Source organism: Vipera berus (assembly GCF_964194415.1).
Source record: "Vipera berus genome assembly, chromosome: 1".
NCBI lineage: Eukaryota > Metazoa > Chordata > Lepidosauria > Squamata > Viperidae > Vipera > Vipera berus.
Window position 1 is genome coordinate 96,011,820 of NC_138202.1, and position 19,623 is coordinate 96,031,442.

At 39.9% G+C, this 19,623-nt stretch overlaps 2 protein-coding genes across 2 annotated transcripts in view; one reads left to right on the forward strand and one right to left on the reverse strand.

Moving 5' to 3' along the window:
• Window positions 1–2,016, forward strand: part of KIAA1549L (KIAA1549 like) — a gene marked incomplete at its 5' end in the record, with an annotated part of 179,326 nt that extends 177,310 nt beyond the window's left edge. Inside the window, one exon of the mRNA XM_081329331.1 lies at window positions 1,594–2,016. Within this exon, the coding sequence (XP_081185457.1) occupies window positions 1,594–1,875 (282 nt within the window). The 3' untranslated portion in view covers window positions 1,876–2,016. The remainder of the gene's footprint in view (window positions 1–1,593) is intronic.
• A 13,716-nt stretch (window positions 2,017–15,732) lies between these two features.
• Window positions 15,733–19,031, reverse strand: LOC308661848 (uncharacterized protein C11orf91 homolog; the record flags this gene model as incomplete). Its single annotated transcript, XM_081317057.1, has 2 exons — window positions 15,733–15,818; window positions 18,629–19,031. The coding sequence occupies 2 exons, from the start codon at window positions 19,029–19,031 to the stop codon at window positions 15,733–15,735; spliced, it is 489 nt and encodes a 162-aa protein (XP_081173183.1).
• Between the last annotated feature and the right edge of the window lie 592 nt (window positions 19,032–19,623).

A 19,623-nucleotide genomic window follows, 5' to 3' on the forward strand; every position in this document is an offset into this window, starting at 1 on the left:
GAACTATAACACATTCACTGCTTCCAATCTGTTTATTGGGGGAGATAATGAAATTTATGCTTTAAATAAGTTCTATAATGGAAAAAGGAAGATATCTGGAAAATATTTGGGAAGCTGAAAAAATGTTTTGAGAAATGAAGATTGATTGAAATCCTTGCTTAAAATGAAAAGAAATATGCACACAAACCTTTAACGAAAAGCCTATCTTGTATATTCTGGCAGTCAAAAATTTCTGACATGGATATGGGATAGAAAAGTGAACTACTCAAAGTTAATGGCTACCACATCTGTGCTGTAAATACCAGGATGACCACTAGCTCATAGCAGAGAGATGGTTTTCTGTATATCATCTAGTTGTCCAGTTTTTACAACCATGTCCAGTAGCCCTATTGTAAGCAATATTTTGTCTCCAAACTAGTGTGAAGATTTCCTTGCATACTTTTTATATCATGTGAGTAGAAAAATACATCTTTTTTGTTCTATCAATTCTCCTTTTTCTGCAATTTCTTTATCTGAAAAAGCATGTGAGCTAGTTTTTATAGATAATGTGTCTGTCTTTCTACTATTCTCCAAGTCACCTAAAAGTTTTTGAAAAGGTTCAGATTCAGCTTTGGTTGCTGTGAGGAAAAAAGTTATAGAGATCTACAGACTCCAAGTAGAAGCCTAGTTTGCCTGGGGCTTTAAACAAATATTATGTCCTCTTTTATGTCTGTTGTATCAATTTGAGTGAAACATCAGCTTTGAAAGACAATAATGTTCTATAATTTTTGAGAAAAGGTAAATAAATAAATTATCTTTCCAATAAAATATCCTCAAATATTGTCATGTATAGGAACTATTGACTTCACTAGTAAGATTATTAGGAAAAGAGGGTATGGCCCATTATTAGTTTCAATCTTTAACTTTGGGGTTATTAAATGAGTAGACACTGACTATAATACAAAATTTATACAGAACAAAATGCAAAGCTGTTAAGTTAATCTCTAGATTTTAATGTCTTGTTTTCAGATTCTGCTTGAACACAGCCTTTATATATCATGGAGATTTTTCAAATGAACAACAGTCCAATAGAATAATATCCAGAATATCTGTTCCACTACTTCCAAACTAATTCAAAGCCTTACTATCTTATGTAATATGATAGTCTCATATTTTCAGAAAAGATACCTGTTTTAATTTAGCGAATTAGGATTCTAATTGTTGGTAATAAAATGAAATCTTTTCTGTTTTGAAGGTGGGACACGTTCCTTCATGTCCAAGGAGCAGAGAAGTCTTATTCCAATTAGAGAAGTTAGTTCCTCTCTGGGCGTGACTCAGAGTATACTACTCTGTTCTCATCAGATTACTGAGGAATGGAGAAACCATTGATTTGATAAGGAGCTTATTGATTTCCAATGAAAATTATTTCATTCAGTAGTTTCCACTCAGAAATGGTGTTTTCTTTGGAGTAATTAAACTCCAAAGTTTTAATTAATTAATTATTTCGCAACTCCCCCCCCCCAAGTGATATGTTTATATGAGACAGGCATTGCAGCTGTTTGGTATTGTTGTTTGAGTGAAAAGAATCCATGTTCTACTTAAAATCTTCTGCAGGTTCCGCTCCCTGGCTACATAGAAGCATATTCACGTCCACCCTATCAGCACAACTGTCTTTCGAGGCTTCACCCTCAGTACGGTGAATCAGCAGATGTGTACCCAAGCCTGGAACAAGCTCTACACCCTGCTACAGCTGGATCTCGGCAAAGCATAATAGAAAATGATGCTTCGGTCAACCCTGTCCCCAATCTTTCTACAACTGCCTTGGTGAAGGCAATAAGAGAAGAAGTAGCAAAGTTAGCCAAGAAGCAGACAGAAATGTTTGAATTTCAGGTCTGATGGGTTTCTGCTCTGTAGGCTTTCATCACTAGGATGCCTCTAGCTTTTAAATGTGACTTGTCGAAAGAATGTCCTGTTTTTCCAATTCTGGTAAGAGTCAGTGTTGGACCTTTTAAAGTTATAGCAACTATAACATCAGTTCCATGGCTGTTACAACAAATATTCCCTGGCATTCTTTGTGAAACATTGATATATTATAAGCAAATGTCCATCACATACATCTTGTTTGATGACATTTCTACCACTGTAAACATTTGTTAAGCCAAATGCCTGCTTATCGTTCCAATATACAAAGTGCTGGGGAAGCACAAATTTAGACCACTCTGTAGCAACATGTGCATGTAAAAAGTAAGTTTTATCTTTCTGGGTCAAGAGGAAAGTAATACTGTAATAATTAAGGAATGTATTTTTCATTAGTGGTCTAGTAAGTTACATTTTGGAACACACCATAAAGACTGAGTACAACAAAGCAATAGAGCTCAGCTTTTGCTAGAAACTACATTTGGACCACAAGAATCTGATATGTATGAACTTCACAGAGTGCTTTATAAATGTCCTCAAAGGCTTGATCATTGTTTATAACCCAAAAAACCAGGAAAAAAGGCTGGTAAGAAGTATACCAGTATAATTAGGGTCTAAAGTGCTGGTGTAATGTTACTTTTGAGTTACACAGAAGGTTTTCAATAGTGTCTCTGTTGATTATGAAAAGGAAAAGAAACTTGACCAAAAAACAGGTGTTAAAAGCTCGTGGAATCTTCCAGTGAAAACAAATTCTCTATGTGCCCTATATTCAAAAAGGATTTCACTTTGAACAAAGTGAAAATGGTGAATTTGAGAACCTTGAGTCTGACTCAGTTGGGAATAATGAATGTATTTCTTTTTACCCAAAAAAAATAATAATCTCTGCTTGAGACAAAGCTCTATTCTTTTTTCTTGAGTAAATAATGACATGGCTATGCAAAACAAGTAAACCTATGGCCAGAGTTTTGGCCCTGTAGTCACTGGGCAGGAATTGAGCATGACTCAAGGGAATGTTAACCTTTATAGCCTGGCATCAATATTAAGGTGAGAATAAGCAAACAAGTTGGCTGGTTGAACAAACTAATATGCTGTAAATATATTGCTGAGGTATTTCAACAAATTGTTCTGTTGAAACTGTTGATATCGAAAATGATTTTGCCAAATCTAGAATTATATATTTTGAAAAATAAATGTAATTCACTGTTTTATTTCAGTGGGATGAAAATAATGTATGGAATGAAAGTTGCTGATTCATTTAGGATAACTGCAAAAATGACAGACTGTTACAGAAAACCATTCCTTTATAATGCAATCTTCAGAAGAATTAAGATTGTTTATGGATGATGAACGGATATTTTTTTTTTGCTGGAATAAAAAATATCTTTTAGCCAAGTCATTTCTTCAGTTTCTGTTTTGTAGTATTTTGTGATAAATTCATTTTTTAAAATTTTTTCTTAACCTTTACTAAAGTTGGCACTGTAAATATAAAGGTAATGTAGTTGTACATACATTACAAAGTTAACTATCGCACTATTCTTGTTTTGGGGTAGTGCAAAGCACAGAAAAGAAATAACAAATTGTAAGCCTTAAGGTATAAAAAATAGTAAATTGACAACAACACTGTATTCTTATTTTAACGTTTATTTTTTAAGTATCCAACTGCCATTGGAGTGATTTTTTATGTTTTTTTCCTAACATATCCAATTGACTTCCATAGAATACTCCTAAGCATAGCTGTTTTTGTTTATTTTGCTGGGGACAGGGGCAAAGTTTAATTCCTTGCAACAGATCACTTAATATCCATTCTACCAGCATATGGACATCATAAAATGTCTCCATTTCCCCCATCTTTAATATTCAACCAAGATAGTCCTTGTTTAGCAACTGCCTGGGACAGTGATTATTTGCAGTTACTATGGTGATGGAAAAGTAACTGTGTGACTAATGTCTGTATATATGATCTTTGCAATACTGCTTTCGGTCGTGTTCACCATTACAGTAAATATGAGCCTGACCCATTTTTCGCTTTCACCCCAGAGCAGAGAGAACTACATAAGCTAACTTTTCCTAAGCTTTTTTTTCTGCAGTGCAATACTCCCTAAAAAGTGCCAATTAGAAATTAACAAGATCAGTTCTGTGATTGTAATTAGTTGATTAGAGCTCTCACACGGGTGGCAATTGCTGGCTGAAATTGACCAGGTTTTAAATCAATTCCACACTAAAAGCTTTTGTTTGCCTGCTAAGCGGTTCACTAGCAAAAGAGCCCTTGATAGGCTATTCCTTGTGATGTGTACTTCCTATTATGTGCCTACTTACTCTGTTGTAATCCCTTCCTCTCCAATGAATGTAAATACAAATCTCAATTATCTTCCAGCTAATTATCCCAGTGCTGGGGTGAACATTCCAAATTTAGCAGCACCAAGTGGTTGCAATCATTAAACAAGGACTACTTGTAATCTATATGCTCTTTTTTGTCATTTATGCATAACTTTCAACTTTTTATTTTCTCTTGACAGACACCAATGCTTTTGGCTCAAATGCCTTCATTTGAATTGGTCTGTCATAAAATTTATCGATCTGTTCATAGCTGAATACTTTAATCATTGTGTTCCTGCTACTCAGTGTTATACTATTCAGTAAGCAATCCACACGTTTTACTTCATCATAAACCACTAATCACTTTCAGTAACCATACTCATGCAGAACTCAATATTTCAAAACTATAGACATTATTATAAGTATGCACCAAATAAAAGGGAAAGTGAGCATCATTTTTTTACATTCACACAAGCTGCTGAAGGGCAAAGTTATGATATGTACAGTATATCTTGTTTAGCCCTTTTTGCTCATTTTTAAAACACATTTTAATTTCAATGAAAATTGCTTTTATTCATCTTCAGTCTCCTTCATTTCCCTACATGTATTGCTCCATCTTCATTCTTTCTCCCCCCCTTCTAGTATCACAAAGAACACACACCTTTTTACTTAAATTTCTTACATTTCAGTGATTAATTCATGCTTTTGAATATTTACTTCTCTTACATTTCAAGAACGGTGTTCTGTGTGCTATTCACTACACTATCTTATTAGCCATACTTGCATCCATATCACATGCAAAATACTTTGCTAATAGTATGCATAATCTTGGTTTAAACAGATTTTGCTCAATATATCATAAATGCAATCAAATCCCAGTTCTTCTCAACTAAAGACCCCTTGGAAACCAACATGCATTCTTCAATCCACCAAATAGATATATGCAGTTATTGACATTCAGCTCACAAATACAACTTACAAGTTCAAAAAATAGGTGTACATGCTAGTGAACCAGGAAATTCAAAATCCGTATCCACATATTTTTCAGTAAAGCAATTAAAAATTAAAAAATATTCTCAAGGTTGCTAATTAATTGTTTATACACATTGTGATCTCATCAAGAGTCTTAGTAATCGCAAACTTTTCACGGTACTTGCTTTTTTATTATCTTACAAATGTAACCAAAACAACATGTATTTTTCTAATCCCTATGTAAATAATATGTAAATATTCAACCTATGAGAACAGTGGATAATCATAAAGAAACTTCAAAAAATAACTCTATACCAATTTTATGATTGGTGGTTCTGTATAACTAGAAGTATTGTTACTGTTTTTTGGCTGCAAAAAATGTTATGTATAGTGTATATATGAATATCTATGTATCCACATACATACGTGTGTGTGTGTGTGTGTGTGTAAAAATCCAGCAGTCATCAATATTGCATTATAATGTGGAAGTTTAGTGGAAATGCATGCAGATTCCTAGTATCAGTGCATTTTGAAGCCAGTGCCATATCATTCAAAGAAACTGAACAATCAGAGCTGGCCTTTTCTGAAAGACAAAGTAGGTGAAGGCTCCCTTCCTAGGCATGTCTTGGTGCCACAAAAACTCTTTAACTGCTTGCATTTCATCCCATTTCTCTGGGAACCCTAAAGTAAGCATCTCGGGCTGGGACTTTTCAAATGTACTGTCTTAAATGAATTTTTAGTTGACTGCAAGTAATAGAATGCTTGTAAAAATGCTTCACTATTACATTTTGGGATCTTGAACCTCAGGAATGTACCTTTTTGGGTGACAAGTGCTTTTAGCAACAAGTATTTTAACTTAGTGAAATGCATTAGTTGTCAACTAGTACACAATTAGACAACAGTCTTTCCGGCTTGGCAGCCCAGAAGGAAAGGGACCAGCAGAGAAATGTATGTGCGCATGCACAAATGGGTGTGTGCATGACAGCGGGGCTAGTGTGTGCCCGCATGCGTAAGTGGGCCGCATGCACCCATGGCATGTGCACTGGCACCCACGTGCATGCACAAATGAGTTGCTGGCACCCGTGTGATGCGGGCGGTGCTAGTGTCCCCATGCATGTGCAAATGGGGCTGCTAGCACCTGCGTGGTGATGCTACCACAAGTGGGGAGGCTTGCCAGCTATTCCCAGGGCCTGGTGGCCAACAGGCCATGGCCTGGTACCGGGCCGTGGACCCTAGGTTGGGGGCCCCTGATTTAAATAATACTTCAAAGACGTTATATTCATCCTAGGCTTTTTTATATTGCTTTCCACTGTACCAGTGTTCTGAATCTATCTAATCATTCATACTTAGCTAATTTATGCCTTCAGCTCTCTTGTTTCCAGCCCTTTATATCTTTGTGCCTTCCAAGAAAGGGATTTTTCTTTAAACTAAACTCAATTCATAGCAAATTGTATTAATTTACATCATTCTCTGAATGGAGAAAAGCTAAGTAATCTTGCAGAAATTGTCAGGCCTCCCTAATAAAAAAAACATATCCTGAGATCTAGGATAGGTTTTAGGGAGAAGTCAAGACAATAATCTTTGATGCAGCTTTTATATATAAGTTCAAATCTACATCCTGGGTTTTTATAACATAGAGATTCTAACACTAAATCCATTCTAGATTTAGGACATAAAACACAAAGACTGTGATAAGCAACTGACAAAATATACCTTCTTTTAGCTATTTAAAAAACCACCTACATTTGCATTCTTACACTCTTAATTCCGTTTGACAGTTAGAGAACAATAAAGCTCAAAGATATAAAACTGGTCCATAATTCAGGCTAGGAAATGCATTTTAGCTTTGTATACAACTGAGCTTGTACAACTTTGCTGTTATAATGCAGGCCTCTCAATCTCCTTCCTATTCATGTCAGATCTATTCTCTCTCAATAAAAGAGTTGTATCTCCCTGCATGCTGTGAGTACCTGCTACTGGCTTTTATACATTGCAGCAGTGCAATAAGAAATAAAATCACAGGACTGTAAAATGTATGGCCTTTGAACTGTGCACATGACTGCACATCCTTGCTGATGCTAGTCACTCAGCCCTCCAAGTAATTTTTCTGTGCAGTATGTGCATGTCAGAATCTTTGAGAGACTCATAAAGAAAAAATGGGCACATGCGCATGTATGAGCTCAGGGAGGCCCGGGAAAGGAAGGGGCTGGTGAGCATATGTAAGCGAGGGAAGGAACATGTGGCGTGTGCAAAGAGGGGGAAGTAGAGAATGATGTGTCTTAAAAGCGAGTAAAAGGAGCAAAGAAGGTGTGGTACACACAAGCAAACAAAGGTGATGGCAGTAGAGGGAGAGACACTTTCAAGGGACTTGTGACATTCCCTGTTGGCTTCCCCATTAATATTATTAATAATAATATAATAATAATAATAATAATGATGATGATGATGATGATGGAAGGGACCTTGGAGGTCATCTAGTCCAACCCCCTGCTCAGGCACGAAACTCTATACCATTTCAGACATATCCAGTCTCTTCTTAAAAACTTCCAGTGTAGGTTACCCAAAAAGTAAGCTTGCTTTTGTATATTATAGGCCACTTTAGAGTATTTTATTGCAATTAGGTAAAACTTAAAAACAGGATTTTGATATGTATTAGTCTAATTACATTGAAAAATTTCTTAATTTATTCGGTCATATCTAGAAATGTACTAACTTGATCACTTTGACTATGTGAAAACTAAGGGAATCAGAGAGGGAATTTTTATTGATGCAACCTGAACTATTTACAAACAACTTGTTATTTGTTACTTTTCACTACCCAACCACCATATTGCTTCACAAATATATGTATATGTAAATATCGAAAAACCAATAAAACTTGAATAATAATAATAAAAAAGAACAAGCTGTACAGAAATTCAGATCACTTCATTTTACCACCTTACAAAAGAAAAGCATAAATTATACTAATATGTTACATATCTACACATAAATTAGTCAATTTATGATTTTTATATAATATACATAAAAATCCTTATTTTCTTAAACTGATATCAATATGTAGTTTAATGTGAGACCCTATACCCTGCTTTAGCATATCAATTTGTTCTTAGATGCTCTTTCTAAATACTTTGCTATTACTAAACTAATAAATAACAACAACAATAACAATAATAATAAAGCAATAGTGCCTTTTCAAATTTCAATTCTTACCAGATAATTGCAAAGGACCTAAATATGATATTTCTATATTTTTGTTTAGTAATTAATAAAATTCCCTGGAATACTATATTCCGTAATTTATTACCGTATTTTCCGGCGTATACAGTAAGACGACCCGGCGTATAAGACGACCCCCGACTTTTAAGAAGATTTTCAAGGTTTTTCGTCTTATACGCCGGAAAATACTTACATGCCAGTTGCCAAGTGTCCGACACAAGCTCAATTCAGCCCCGTCTGATGCAGATGGTGCAAAGCCTCCCTTTTGAAGCCCAAAGGGGCTTTTCCTTCCACCCACCCATTTGAGAGCACATTTGCAGACGGAGCAGCCGCGCGTCTGGAGCCAAGCCCCGCCCAGGAGGCGGTCAGCCAGGTGGGCTCGGAAGACACGCTGGAGAGGCGGGCTTGGGGCGGCCATGCCGAGGCTGGCTGGCGAGGGCTGCTGCGTGGTCTGCGGTCGAGAGGGGCGCCAGGCCTGCCAGAAGTCCCCAGAAGTTCCTGGAACTTAGAACGGCCTGGTGGTGGGGGGCGCTCCCTCCCCAGGGGGGATGCAGGGGAGGCATCCTGCGGGGGGGGCGGTGCAACCACCCCACCAGCACCTGGGGTCCAGCTCCACCCCACGGAAGGCGGCTCTCGGGCCCCTGTGGGGAAGAGGGGCTGCTAGGGGGGCTCTTTTCCTTTGAGCTCTGGCCGGGAGGACGCCTCTCAGCCCAGGAGGCTCTTCTCAGGGGAGGGCGCGGGGGACGCGCAAAAGGGGCCGTTTCACCTGAGGGCTCCTAGGCCTTGTGGGGGGCGGCAAGGGGGCAACTTTTGCCAATTGCACCTGCGCATACAAGACCCGCAAAGGTGAGAGCGGAGGGCCGCCCTGCCCTCCCTGTCCGTCACAGAGGAGGTGAAGGCCCGACTGGCCCCGCTGGCCCTCCCGCTGCTCCCGTGCTTCTGCCGGCCCCTGAGGCGCAGCGTTTCCCGGGCGGCAGGCAGCACCGGAGGGCAGCCGCCACGGCCGGCGTCCCTCCTGCTTCCCCCCCCCAGGCCTTGAACTTCTCCCATTGGGCGCAGGGCGGGACAGCTCCGCCCGCCGCCTCTTTTTTACAACTCATGTGCCGCTTCCCTCTCACTGTCGGCCGAGGTGCGCTCGGCCTGGGCTCCCGGTCCCTCTTCCCGGCCGGCTTCCCGCCCTGCCCCTCATGGAGCTGGACTGGGCGTGCAGCCTCTTGGTGTGGCTGCTTTTCCTGGGCAGCCTGGCGGTGCGGCTCCTGCGCTCGGACCTGTTGCTGAGCTGGCGGCTGCTGCTGCGCATGGGGCTGCTGGCCGTCCTGCAGGTGCTGGGCCAGGCCATCCTGCCGCTGCCCCTCAGCGCCGCGCTCACGGCGGCTGCCTGCTGGCTCGTCTCGGCCAGCACTGCCCAGCAGAAGCGCATCCCCGTGGGGGAGAGCGGTGCTGGTGACAGCTAAGTCCGGCGGGCGCGAGGCCTTCCCCTCGGGCCAAGAGCTGACGGGCAGCGCCGCCTTCGCGTGGGGAGAGCCGCCCGACGCTCCCGCCCAGCCGCGTCCCGGAGCCGCGCCGGAGATAGCTCGGTTGCGCGGGGCGGCCCGGCTTTGCAAGAACGGGGATGCTCGACTGATTTAAGTTTTTTTTCCAGCGTATAAGACGACCCGGCGTATAAGATGACCCCCCAACTTTTGAGAAGATTTTCATGGGTTAAAAAGTCGTCTTATACGCCGGAAAATACGGTAATTTGGTGCCTGGTCAGCAAGTATGTAAAAAAGATACTGTTGTCCTGACAACCTCTCCAATATTCGTTTGTACTTGTATTTATTATGCATAAAATTTTTACTGGGGTAAGATCCCAATGATATAACATCTTTAAATACTTCTTTAAAACTCTGTAGGGGGGGATCTAGTAATTGTGTTTTCTATATATATTTCTGGTAATCTTATATTTCTCAAAATCTAATTCCCCCATTTCATTCAAAGACTGTGTATCTCCACCTGTTTGGTTATATTAATACTTTATATGTTTTCAAGAATGTCCGTTTTTACCATTAAAGCATATATTAAAAAGGGGTTCAATTTCTGTAAATGGTCTATTGGATTAGGAAAAAAATCTTCTGATTCTCCAAAATGAGTGTTAGTCTGCATCCATTGAAATCAATTTCATTAACTTTTTCTACCATCTGCGTTAGCTTACAGTATGATTTATACAAATTATATTTTAGCTCACAATAGAATGCAGTTTATATAAAAATCTTTTATAAGATTTCTTTCCAGCCAGCATATGTTTAATCTTGTCTCTGTTAAAAATATAGGATTTACATTCAATATTAAAAGATCCATATCTGACTTAGATGTCTTAAACTTAGCTTTTGGTTTTAAAGATTGCAAATCTTTTCTAAAAATATTGCTTTACTTAAAAATGTACAATCTACATAAATATTTTTTTATATCCAGCATCTATTTGGGTTCTCCTTTATTAAAATCATGATTGGCTGTTGACATTGGAATGAACAACAATACAATTTCAAATTTTGAACACTTTTATCCTGTCTAATATAGCAACTTTTTAATTGAGATTGCTTGAACAAACACAGAACAGGAAACTGTCCTTAGAGTTTTGCAACAGAGAAAAATTTCCCAGAGAATTTGGCAAGTATTGTTTTCAACTTACAAGGTTAGCCTGTCTTTCCTCTCTTCTATGCTTTATTTAGACCTTGTGCTTAAATATAGTTTGTTTACTTTGTCTCTATTTGCATTTATTTCATCAGAACTGAATGCAAATTTATTTTTTTAAAAGTAGCAGGTTGTGCTGCTTGGCTACCAAATAGTAGTCGTCCACATGCAAATGAGATGCAGCTGCTGGATAAATGTTGGAGTCTGAAAAATGGGTTTTGCTATGGTGATCAATATGGGCAATGCAAACTACCCTGAATATAATGTGTGAACAGGAAGTAAGCCCTGGTCACTGAGAAGGTAATTCCCCACCTCACCAACTACAGAGGTACAACTGAATCTTTTCAATTATACTTTCATTTAAAAATGGACGAGGTTCTCAATTTCAAGGGTATGGACTCTTATATAGGTAGACTGGTTGACAGGTTGACTTTCTCAGTATTAAATGGTACCTGGATGTCTGTTGAGATTCTCAGTCATCCAGGTTGTCCCAAAGGTACTTTTTAAAAAAGGCAACTGGACTTTGTTTTTCCTTAAAAACATTTCGCTTCTCATCCAAGAAATTTCTTTAAGAAACAACTTCAAGGAACAACAGTCCAGTTGTCTTTTGAAAAGCACCTTTGGGACAATGGCATCTGAAGTTTTTGTATCTTGGTTGCTTGCTTGACTGCTTATTGGTTGAACGAATCACCTGCACAGTGAAACAAAGAAGATACGGAGAACCTTAAAGAATTACATTTTGTGCAGACTGTGTAGTCACTACCAAACGTGTGAGCTCTGCATTTTAAATGGATAACTCCCTGAATTTATTTACAAGGGGGGAGGCAGGCTGTAAACATCAGGGATCCATCTTATGCAGCCACATGATTTCTGGCATAAAGCATGTTATTTCACTTCTCTGATATTCACCAGTATCCACTATATTGATTGCAACTAGCTTCTTGAAGTAGGACATTAAAGAAAAAGGCCACCTCTAGGCACAGGACCTTAGTTCTCAGTTTGCCTCAGCCATAGCAGACGTAGCAGAGGCAGAAGGATAGGCTGGTGTCCTCTTGATTCAGCACAAGCTACCCAAGCACGGTCAAGGACATCAGGCTACCCACTGCTGAAGTCTTAAATAATACATAATTGGCAAATATAATTGGCTTCACTGGAAGTAGGTTTTCTTCTATTTTTGGGTTTTGTTGCATCTGAAAAAAAATATTTATAAGGTCTTTCACCTTCAAAGGCACTGAATTTTTCATTTACCTGGAAGTCAATTCAGAATTATATAAAAATGAATAATCTGTCCAACATGTTTATATTAAATGACATTTCAGAATAAATAGTGCAAGATTCAGTAGATCCCAAGTGCTTGTAAAGAAAAAAAAGAAGTTAGATTCATTGTTATTACTCCTTCCAGACACACTGAAAAAGAGAGAGTAGGTGAGAGAGAAAACATTGGACATAATGAAGACTGCATGTTAATTTTTCTAAAATATATTATGAAATAACCCCAAATGTCAGGTTATTACCTTTACAGTAAAATATATATTCTTCTGTAACACTTGTTCTATTAACAGAGACAATGTTGAGTTAATATGTATTAACATTCTAAACATATACTAGTAATTTTAAAAGCATAGTTTTTGTTTTTTTTAAGCAGGAGTATGGACAGTAGAACAATCCAATTTGCAAAGCCCACATGTTTTTGTGGCAATACACTGAATTCAAAATTGCTTTGTCTCTAAAGGTTTTCATATCTAATTCTTCCCATCACCCAGGAGTCAAAATAGTATCAGATTTCTGAAGTAGAAGATTTTATTGCATTCAATGGAGGGAAGGCACAAAATATCACTATAGACATATTACGGCTGAAGGAGTTAATCTCGGTGTCTTTACAGTAATGGCTTGGTACAGAATTTAATAAAGAAAAATAGGATTTGTTGGACATTCTAAAATGAAACAAGTAGATCCCAGATATTTTTTTAAATGTTACCCTTAACCTTCTGCCAAGGCCTTTCCTTCAATTACAGTACAGATTAATAAGTTGTTTCAGAAAATTTTGTTTTCATAATATGGATCAATTAGTTGTCCCTGAGACAATTGTGCTTTCTGAGCAGTTATGTATAATTCTCTTCAAATTGAGCACTGAGTGAAAAGCCATGGGAAATAATCACAAGAGCTATTAAACTAGTGGAAGTAGTGGAATTTTTCTCCTGGAGTCATGAGTGTTCCATCACTGAAGGTTTTCAGTTAGGGGTTGGACAGCCATTTCCCTAGGATGGTCTGAGAATTTTTGTCCTTGTCTATGGAGTGGAAATAATGACCTTGAGGGACAGGTGGAAGAATGGCTACCAAGGCAACAGTCACATAAAAGAGTCCTGGTGGCACAGTGGTTAGAATGCAGTATTGCAGGCTAACTGCCTACAGCCTGGAGATAGATCCTAATGGGGCTGAAGGATGCCTCAGTTTCCATCCTTCCAAGGTCAGTAAAATGAAGCCTCAGATTGTTAGAGGCATTGTAAACCACTCGGAGAGTGTTGTAAAGCAATATGGGGCAACATATTAAGTCTAACTGCTATTGCTAAAGGGATAGGTTAATGATAAAAAAGTAAGTAAATGTCTCAGACAACCCCCTCCTAATTCAAGTAAAGACAAAGGGAAGGAGGGCGAATCAAGATTTTGTTACTATCACTTTACAATACTATAAAAGTAGTTCTGACTTACTTGGCATTTTTTAGTTTGATGTATCTTGAAAGTCTGACACCTGGATAGAGTGTTGGATTAGATTAGAACAGGGGTCCCCAACCTGTGGGCAGCGGCCCGGTAGTGGGCTGTGGACTGCTGGCCACCTGGCAGCAGGACAGGCCGGCTGTCCACACACCCCCACCCGCATTAGTGTGATGGCCATGGGGTGCGAAAACAGGATGCCATGATGCAAAAACGGGCTGATACCATGCCTCAGTGCAAAAATGGGATGCTGTACTGCCACACCGTGCAAAGTGCGAAAATGGGATGCTGCCACACCTTGGTGCATGAAAACAGTCCGATGCCACATCTCAGGGCACAGAAACAGGGCGCTGTGCACAAGAATGGGACAGGGCTAGCGAATATCATGCAAGCACTAGCCCCACCCCATTTGCATCACCCACATGCTTGTGGCCCTGTGTGCAGGCACGCAGGCACGCAAGCATGAAATGTTTCCCCCACCCTTTCCCTCTGGTCTGCCAGTCAACAAAGGTTGGTGTCCTCTGGGTTAGAAGACCTCAAAGATCCCTTCCAGTCCTATGAGTCTGTGATTCATTGGGGGTTTCATCTGGGCTCTAACAGATTAGTCCCAGTTTAGATTCTGCATGTATCCTCAGGGCCAAAGCATTTGGTTGCTTGAGGCAAAGCGTAAAAAACCCCATGCATTTTTATTCTAATATCCAAGAAATCCAATAAGATCTAAAAGTGAAACAGTCTACTCAACCAGAAATGGGAAAGTAATACCTTATCATGAGCCAGTTTGCTATAGTGGTTAAAGTACCAGGCTAGAAATTGGCAGACCATGAATTCTAATTCCACATTAGGTATGAATCTAGCTGGGTGACTTTGGGCCTGTCACTCTCTCTTAATCCTAGAAAGAAGGCGGCAATGGTAACCACTCCCAAAAACCTTGCCGAGAAAACTGCAGAGACTAATCCAGGCAGTTGCCAGGAATCAACACTAACTTGAACACACACACATAAACATCCCCCCCACACCATTTATTTAACCTAATAATAACAGTTTAGTTTCTGCAATGAAGGCAATCCATGAAGTGCTCAACAATTAGCCTGACCTTATCTAACACTACAATTAGAATTCTTAATATGATTCTGAAATTGGATACTTATTGTGCTGAACCCAGTGGTGGGATTCAGCCAGTTCGCACCAGTTCGGCAGAACCAGTAGCTAATTTTTTGTTGCCCAGGCCCAGAATGGATTTCCAGAAACGGCGTCCACACAGAGAACTGGTTGTTCACATATTTGACTCCCACCAATGAAAACTACGGTGCAGAGGAGCTGCTGATGTAACTGAAGCCTCTAATTCCAATGATTTGGCAGATGGTAAGCAGCCAATGAAGAAAATAGCGTGGTATGTCAAATATTTGTGCCAAATGAGTCCTAACTTCAGTGGCTGGATAGGAAAGGTTTTTTTTTAAAGTGAGTTTAGAAGCTTTGTTGCATACTGACATCTTGTGGACAAAATTATTTTTAAAATGTAATTGTCATTCTCTACAAGCATTATTATTTTTCTGAACCTCAGAATGTATTTGCAGTTCTTCCATAAAGCAGAAAATTGGAGGAGGATTCACAATTTCCTGTGGAAGAAAGAGAAATATGTCATGGGAATATGTGAGAACTCCAAGGAAATTTTCTTTGTAATAATAGTGATAACTGATCCATACAGGACACAGGAAAGAAGATTTAGATTAGATATCAAGATGAATACTGGAGAAAAGTTGAAAGATGCTGGGGAATTCCAGTTCACGATTAACCATCTCCGAGAAGTGTAGATGAAAATAACTTTATTGTCAAAATGAGAATATTGTAGAAACTGTCCACAAGGGGGTCATCAGCAGACTATGGTCCCCATGACTCACTTTGGCTTTGCCATGCTAAGAAATTTCCCAGCTCAGATGTAAATAGCTTTCACGATATAGGTGAATGTTTCTTCAGGGTCAGTCTTGTCATTTCATCTTGTGACTTTTCATCTTTTAGTGCCTTCAGAAGCTTATCTGAAAAATGTAGAATTTAACATTAGCCATGTTACAGATACTATTGCAAAGAGATATGATTGTAGGGGACGTGGTGGCTCAGTGGGTTAGGACGCTGAGCTTGTTGATCAGAAGGTCGGCAGTTTGGCGGGTCGAATCCCGAGTGCCGCGTAGCAGAGTAAGCGCCTGTTACTTGTCCCAGCTTCTGCCAACCTAGCAGTTCAAAAGCACATAAAAATGCAAGTAGAAAAATAGGGAGAACTACAGTGGGAAAGTAACAGCGTTCCGTGCGCCTCTGGCGTCTAGTCATGCCGGCCACATGACTCTTTGGCTTTGAAATGGAGATGAGCACCGGCCCCTAGAGTTGGAAACGACTAGCAGGCATGTGCGGGGGAACCTTTACCTTTACTTATGATTGCCTAGTAACAGCAAATAAAAAATAAAAAAGTCCCAACGACATTGGGAATGGTTTTGGAGCTTATTCTAAAGTTAATATTTGGAAAAATGGCTTGACTGCTGGTGTACTTTGCAATCCACACAAGACTTGTGACAGAGCAAATTCTAAATCCCTTGTACCTTTGTCAGGGGTTGTTGTTGGGGACTGCGTTGTTGTTCTATTGCTCAATTGCCCAGTGATTGTGTGATGCTTTTATATGATATAAGCAAAATTGCACAGTATTTCCCTCCCCCAAAGCTATTCTTATGACTGATGATCTTTTCTGGAGCTTTTTGCAGTTTACAGTTTTCCAAGATGAGTGATTATATCCAGCTTTTCTTTTTGTTACAGATGGAACACAATTGACTTTAGGCACATGGGTTAACAGCTTAAATCTCCCAAAGGATCACCAATTAGTACACACAAACACACAAAAAACCAGCTTTCTAAATTTTCTTCACAATTCTTGCAGAAATATACACTTACAGCTGCCCACTCAGTATGCAATCTTCAGTTGATACAAATACTTCTTTTTTTTCAAATAATCTGACTGCAATTACTTCGACGAAGATTTACTTTGTAAAATGTTATTTTTTACCCATCAATTTAGGAATTTGTATTTTACATCAGCTGGACATCAAAATGATTGACTAAAAATTCTTGCAGTAAGCCTCTTATCTATTTGCATTAAGAATCATAAAAATAGCCTGGCCCAGCATTATGCTCACCAGGCCTGCTGGCTTAGCCAGGACAGATGCGAGAAGCATTGTAACACTTCTGGAATATATCAGATGAGAAAAGGCTGATTGAAAAGATCACAAAGAATAGAAGTTGTTTTAGAAGTTCTTTCCCACCAGAGCAACATACCTTTTATAAATCACTTTAAAAAAATATTTCTTTCGTCTTTGGTTTCAGAGTACATTGGTCTGGATTCTAAGCAAGCTATTTTTATGAATTGGCCAAGATCCAGCAGAAGATCTTGTTAATGGAAGGGGAGATTCCCCCCCCCCACCCCGATGTCTGTTTTCTGTATGGCCTTCTAGCTGCTTAAAACAAATATGTAAGATCACAAAAATCTGCAAAGGGAAAGAGACATAATGAAAATTGCCTCTCCCCCATTACACATGGGCCAGCATGCTTGGCTTGCGTGAGTGGCAGGCCGGTGTGCGTGCACACTTGTGCGCAGCTCAACTTGTGCAAGTCGAGCTGTGCAACCTGGCTGCTGCTCATGCAGCCTGATTCCCATCTCCCCCCCCCCCAGCCGGGCTGCCAAGCCGCAAAGGTTGGGGACCACTGGTTTAAATAATAGTAGGCAAGAGGAAAAAATATAAACATTCAGCCTGGATATTCATGTATAGTTCCATAGGCATAGGAACAAAAAAGAAAAAAAGAGGACAATCCTCAAAGATTCAAATAAACTTGGATATATGTCAAACTCGTGATGTCACGTGACATTGCACAACGTACCGGGACGGTTTTGCCATTGCCGGCAATGGGGTGGGCATGGCTTCCGGATGACACATCTGGCCCGCAGGCCGGCAGTTTAACACCCTTGTTCTAGTGTGGTTAAATATATTCAGGATAGAATGATTCTAGATTTCAGACCTTGACTCAAATTGCTGAAAGGATTACTAGGTCACAAACCAGAGAACTGCCGAATGTTTTCAAAGCCTTTGGACCAGTAGTAGAAATTAGCTATCATGTTAATTCTTCATTATCTTATCACTGAGCTTTAAACCTTCTATTCTCTTGGGATAAACTTTGGGGCAAGCTTAGTGTTCTGTGACAATTATGAAAGACAGGACAGAACTTGGGAAATAATAGCCAGGAGAATCTGTGTGGCCGGAGGGAGAGCCATCTTCCTCTCCACCTTGTACTCAAAACTAATTTGGGATTACAACCAGGTAGATTTGGGGCTGGCAGATTAACTATATTTTTTAATGGAAATGATTTGAAAAATTCCATTAAATTGTTATGTGAATGTATCGGGATTGGAACTGCCGGTTTTCTTGAATAAAAAAGTTGGACTTCTAATAATTTACGCAGGGCAGAAAATGTAGATAGTCGCTTCTCCTCTTCAAATGGTATTGCTTTTGAACAAAGGAGGTTTTCGTATCTGTGCAAAAAGAAAAAAAAAGAGGCACAGGTATAATCTAGTAATTTTGTTGGGAAGGCTTTCTGGCACTGATAGGACAAATGCAGAAAATTTCAAGTCAAAGTATTGGGTTTGGGAAAGAGATACTAAATATAAAGTTATCCTAATAGACTGTTTGGAAGACGAAGACCCTCTGTTTCTGGTAGATGGGAGAGCCTTTTCAACCACACCTTTCCATACTTTGAGGTGGCAAAGGTGTTAACGAGCAAGATTATGAGGAGCCAGCATTCAGTTACTCACACTGCTGTGGGTCAGAGCCATCTCCTGTGAGGGCCAGCAGTTCCAACTCCTTCAGACGGATGCCAAGCTCACAGATTTCCCCATCTGGCTGTTGTTGCTGGTGTGCCTCATGGCTCTCTGAAGCAGGGCAGAAGAAGCGCAAAGGCTCATAGGGAATGGGAGCCAGGCCAGCTGGCCAGGGAGGGGGGCAACAACGCTCGCTTGTGGGAAATAACCCCAGCCCAGGTGGAGGGCGCTGAGGCCCAGCTGGTGCTGTTTCCCCTCCTCGCAATGGGACAAAAAGTTTCCGCCAGAGAGCACAATCGGTTAGGTTAGTGCTTTGGGTAGTTCGGTCATAGAGGGAGGGGAAGAATACAGGGGGTGGTGGCTGAGGGGGTGGAAGAGGCTGTTGCTGGTGGCTCATGGAGTTGCTCCTGATGGGTCAGCAACGGCACTACTACTGCCATGGAAACCCCAGAATCTAGAAAAGTGTCATGGAGTTTTAAAGTTCTAGAGCAGTGTTTCTCCTCCTCAGCAGCCTTAAGATGTGTAGACTTCGTCTTCCAGAAATCATCTACACCACTTTTGCCTTGGGGGCAGGCATCTTTCATCTTTCTGCATCTTTCATTTTCATAACAGCCTTGAACAATTAAAATTCAAACTAGAAGATGAAATATATTAACTTTTTTTTTAAAAAAATATAGTTGATTTGTTATATTCCTTTTCTCTACCTGCATCCACGTCATCTTCTCTGTTGGACCGTTCTCAGATTTTGTGCCTCTCTTGAAGCACTAAGGAAGGAACAGGAGTCCCTGAATATAAGGAGCAGACATAGACTACCAAATGTTTATCTCCCATATCTTCCTCTTTACCTCCTTTTAAAAAAAAACCAAAAGGAAAGGAAACTTTTAGACACTGGTTAATTACAAAGGAGGGGGGTCTCAGCTCACCACCTAATCTTTTTCCAATTCTTTTAAAGGGGATGGATTTCAGAACAGTCTGTATGATAAGCACGT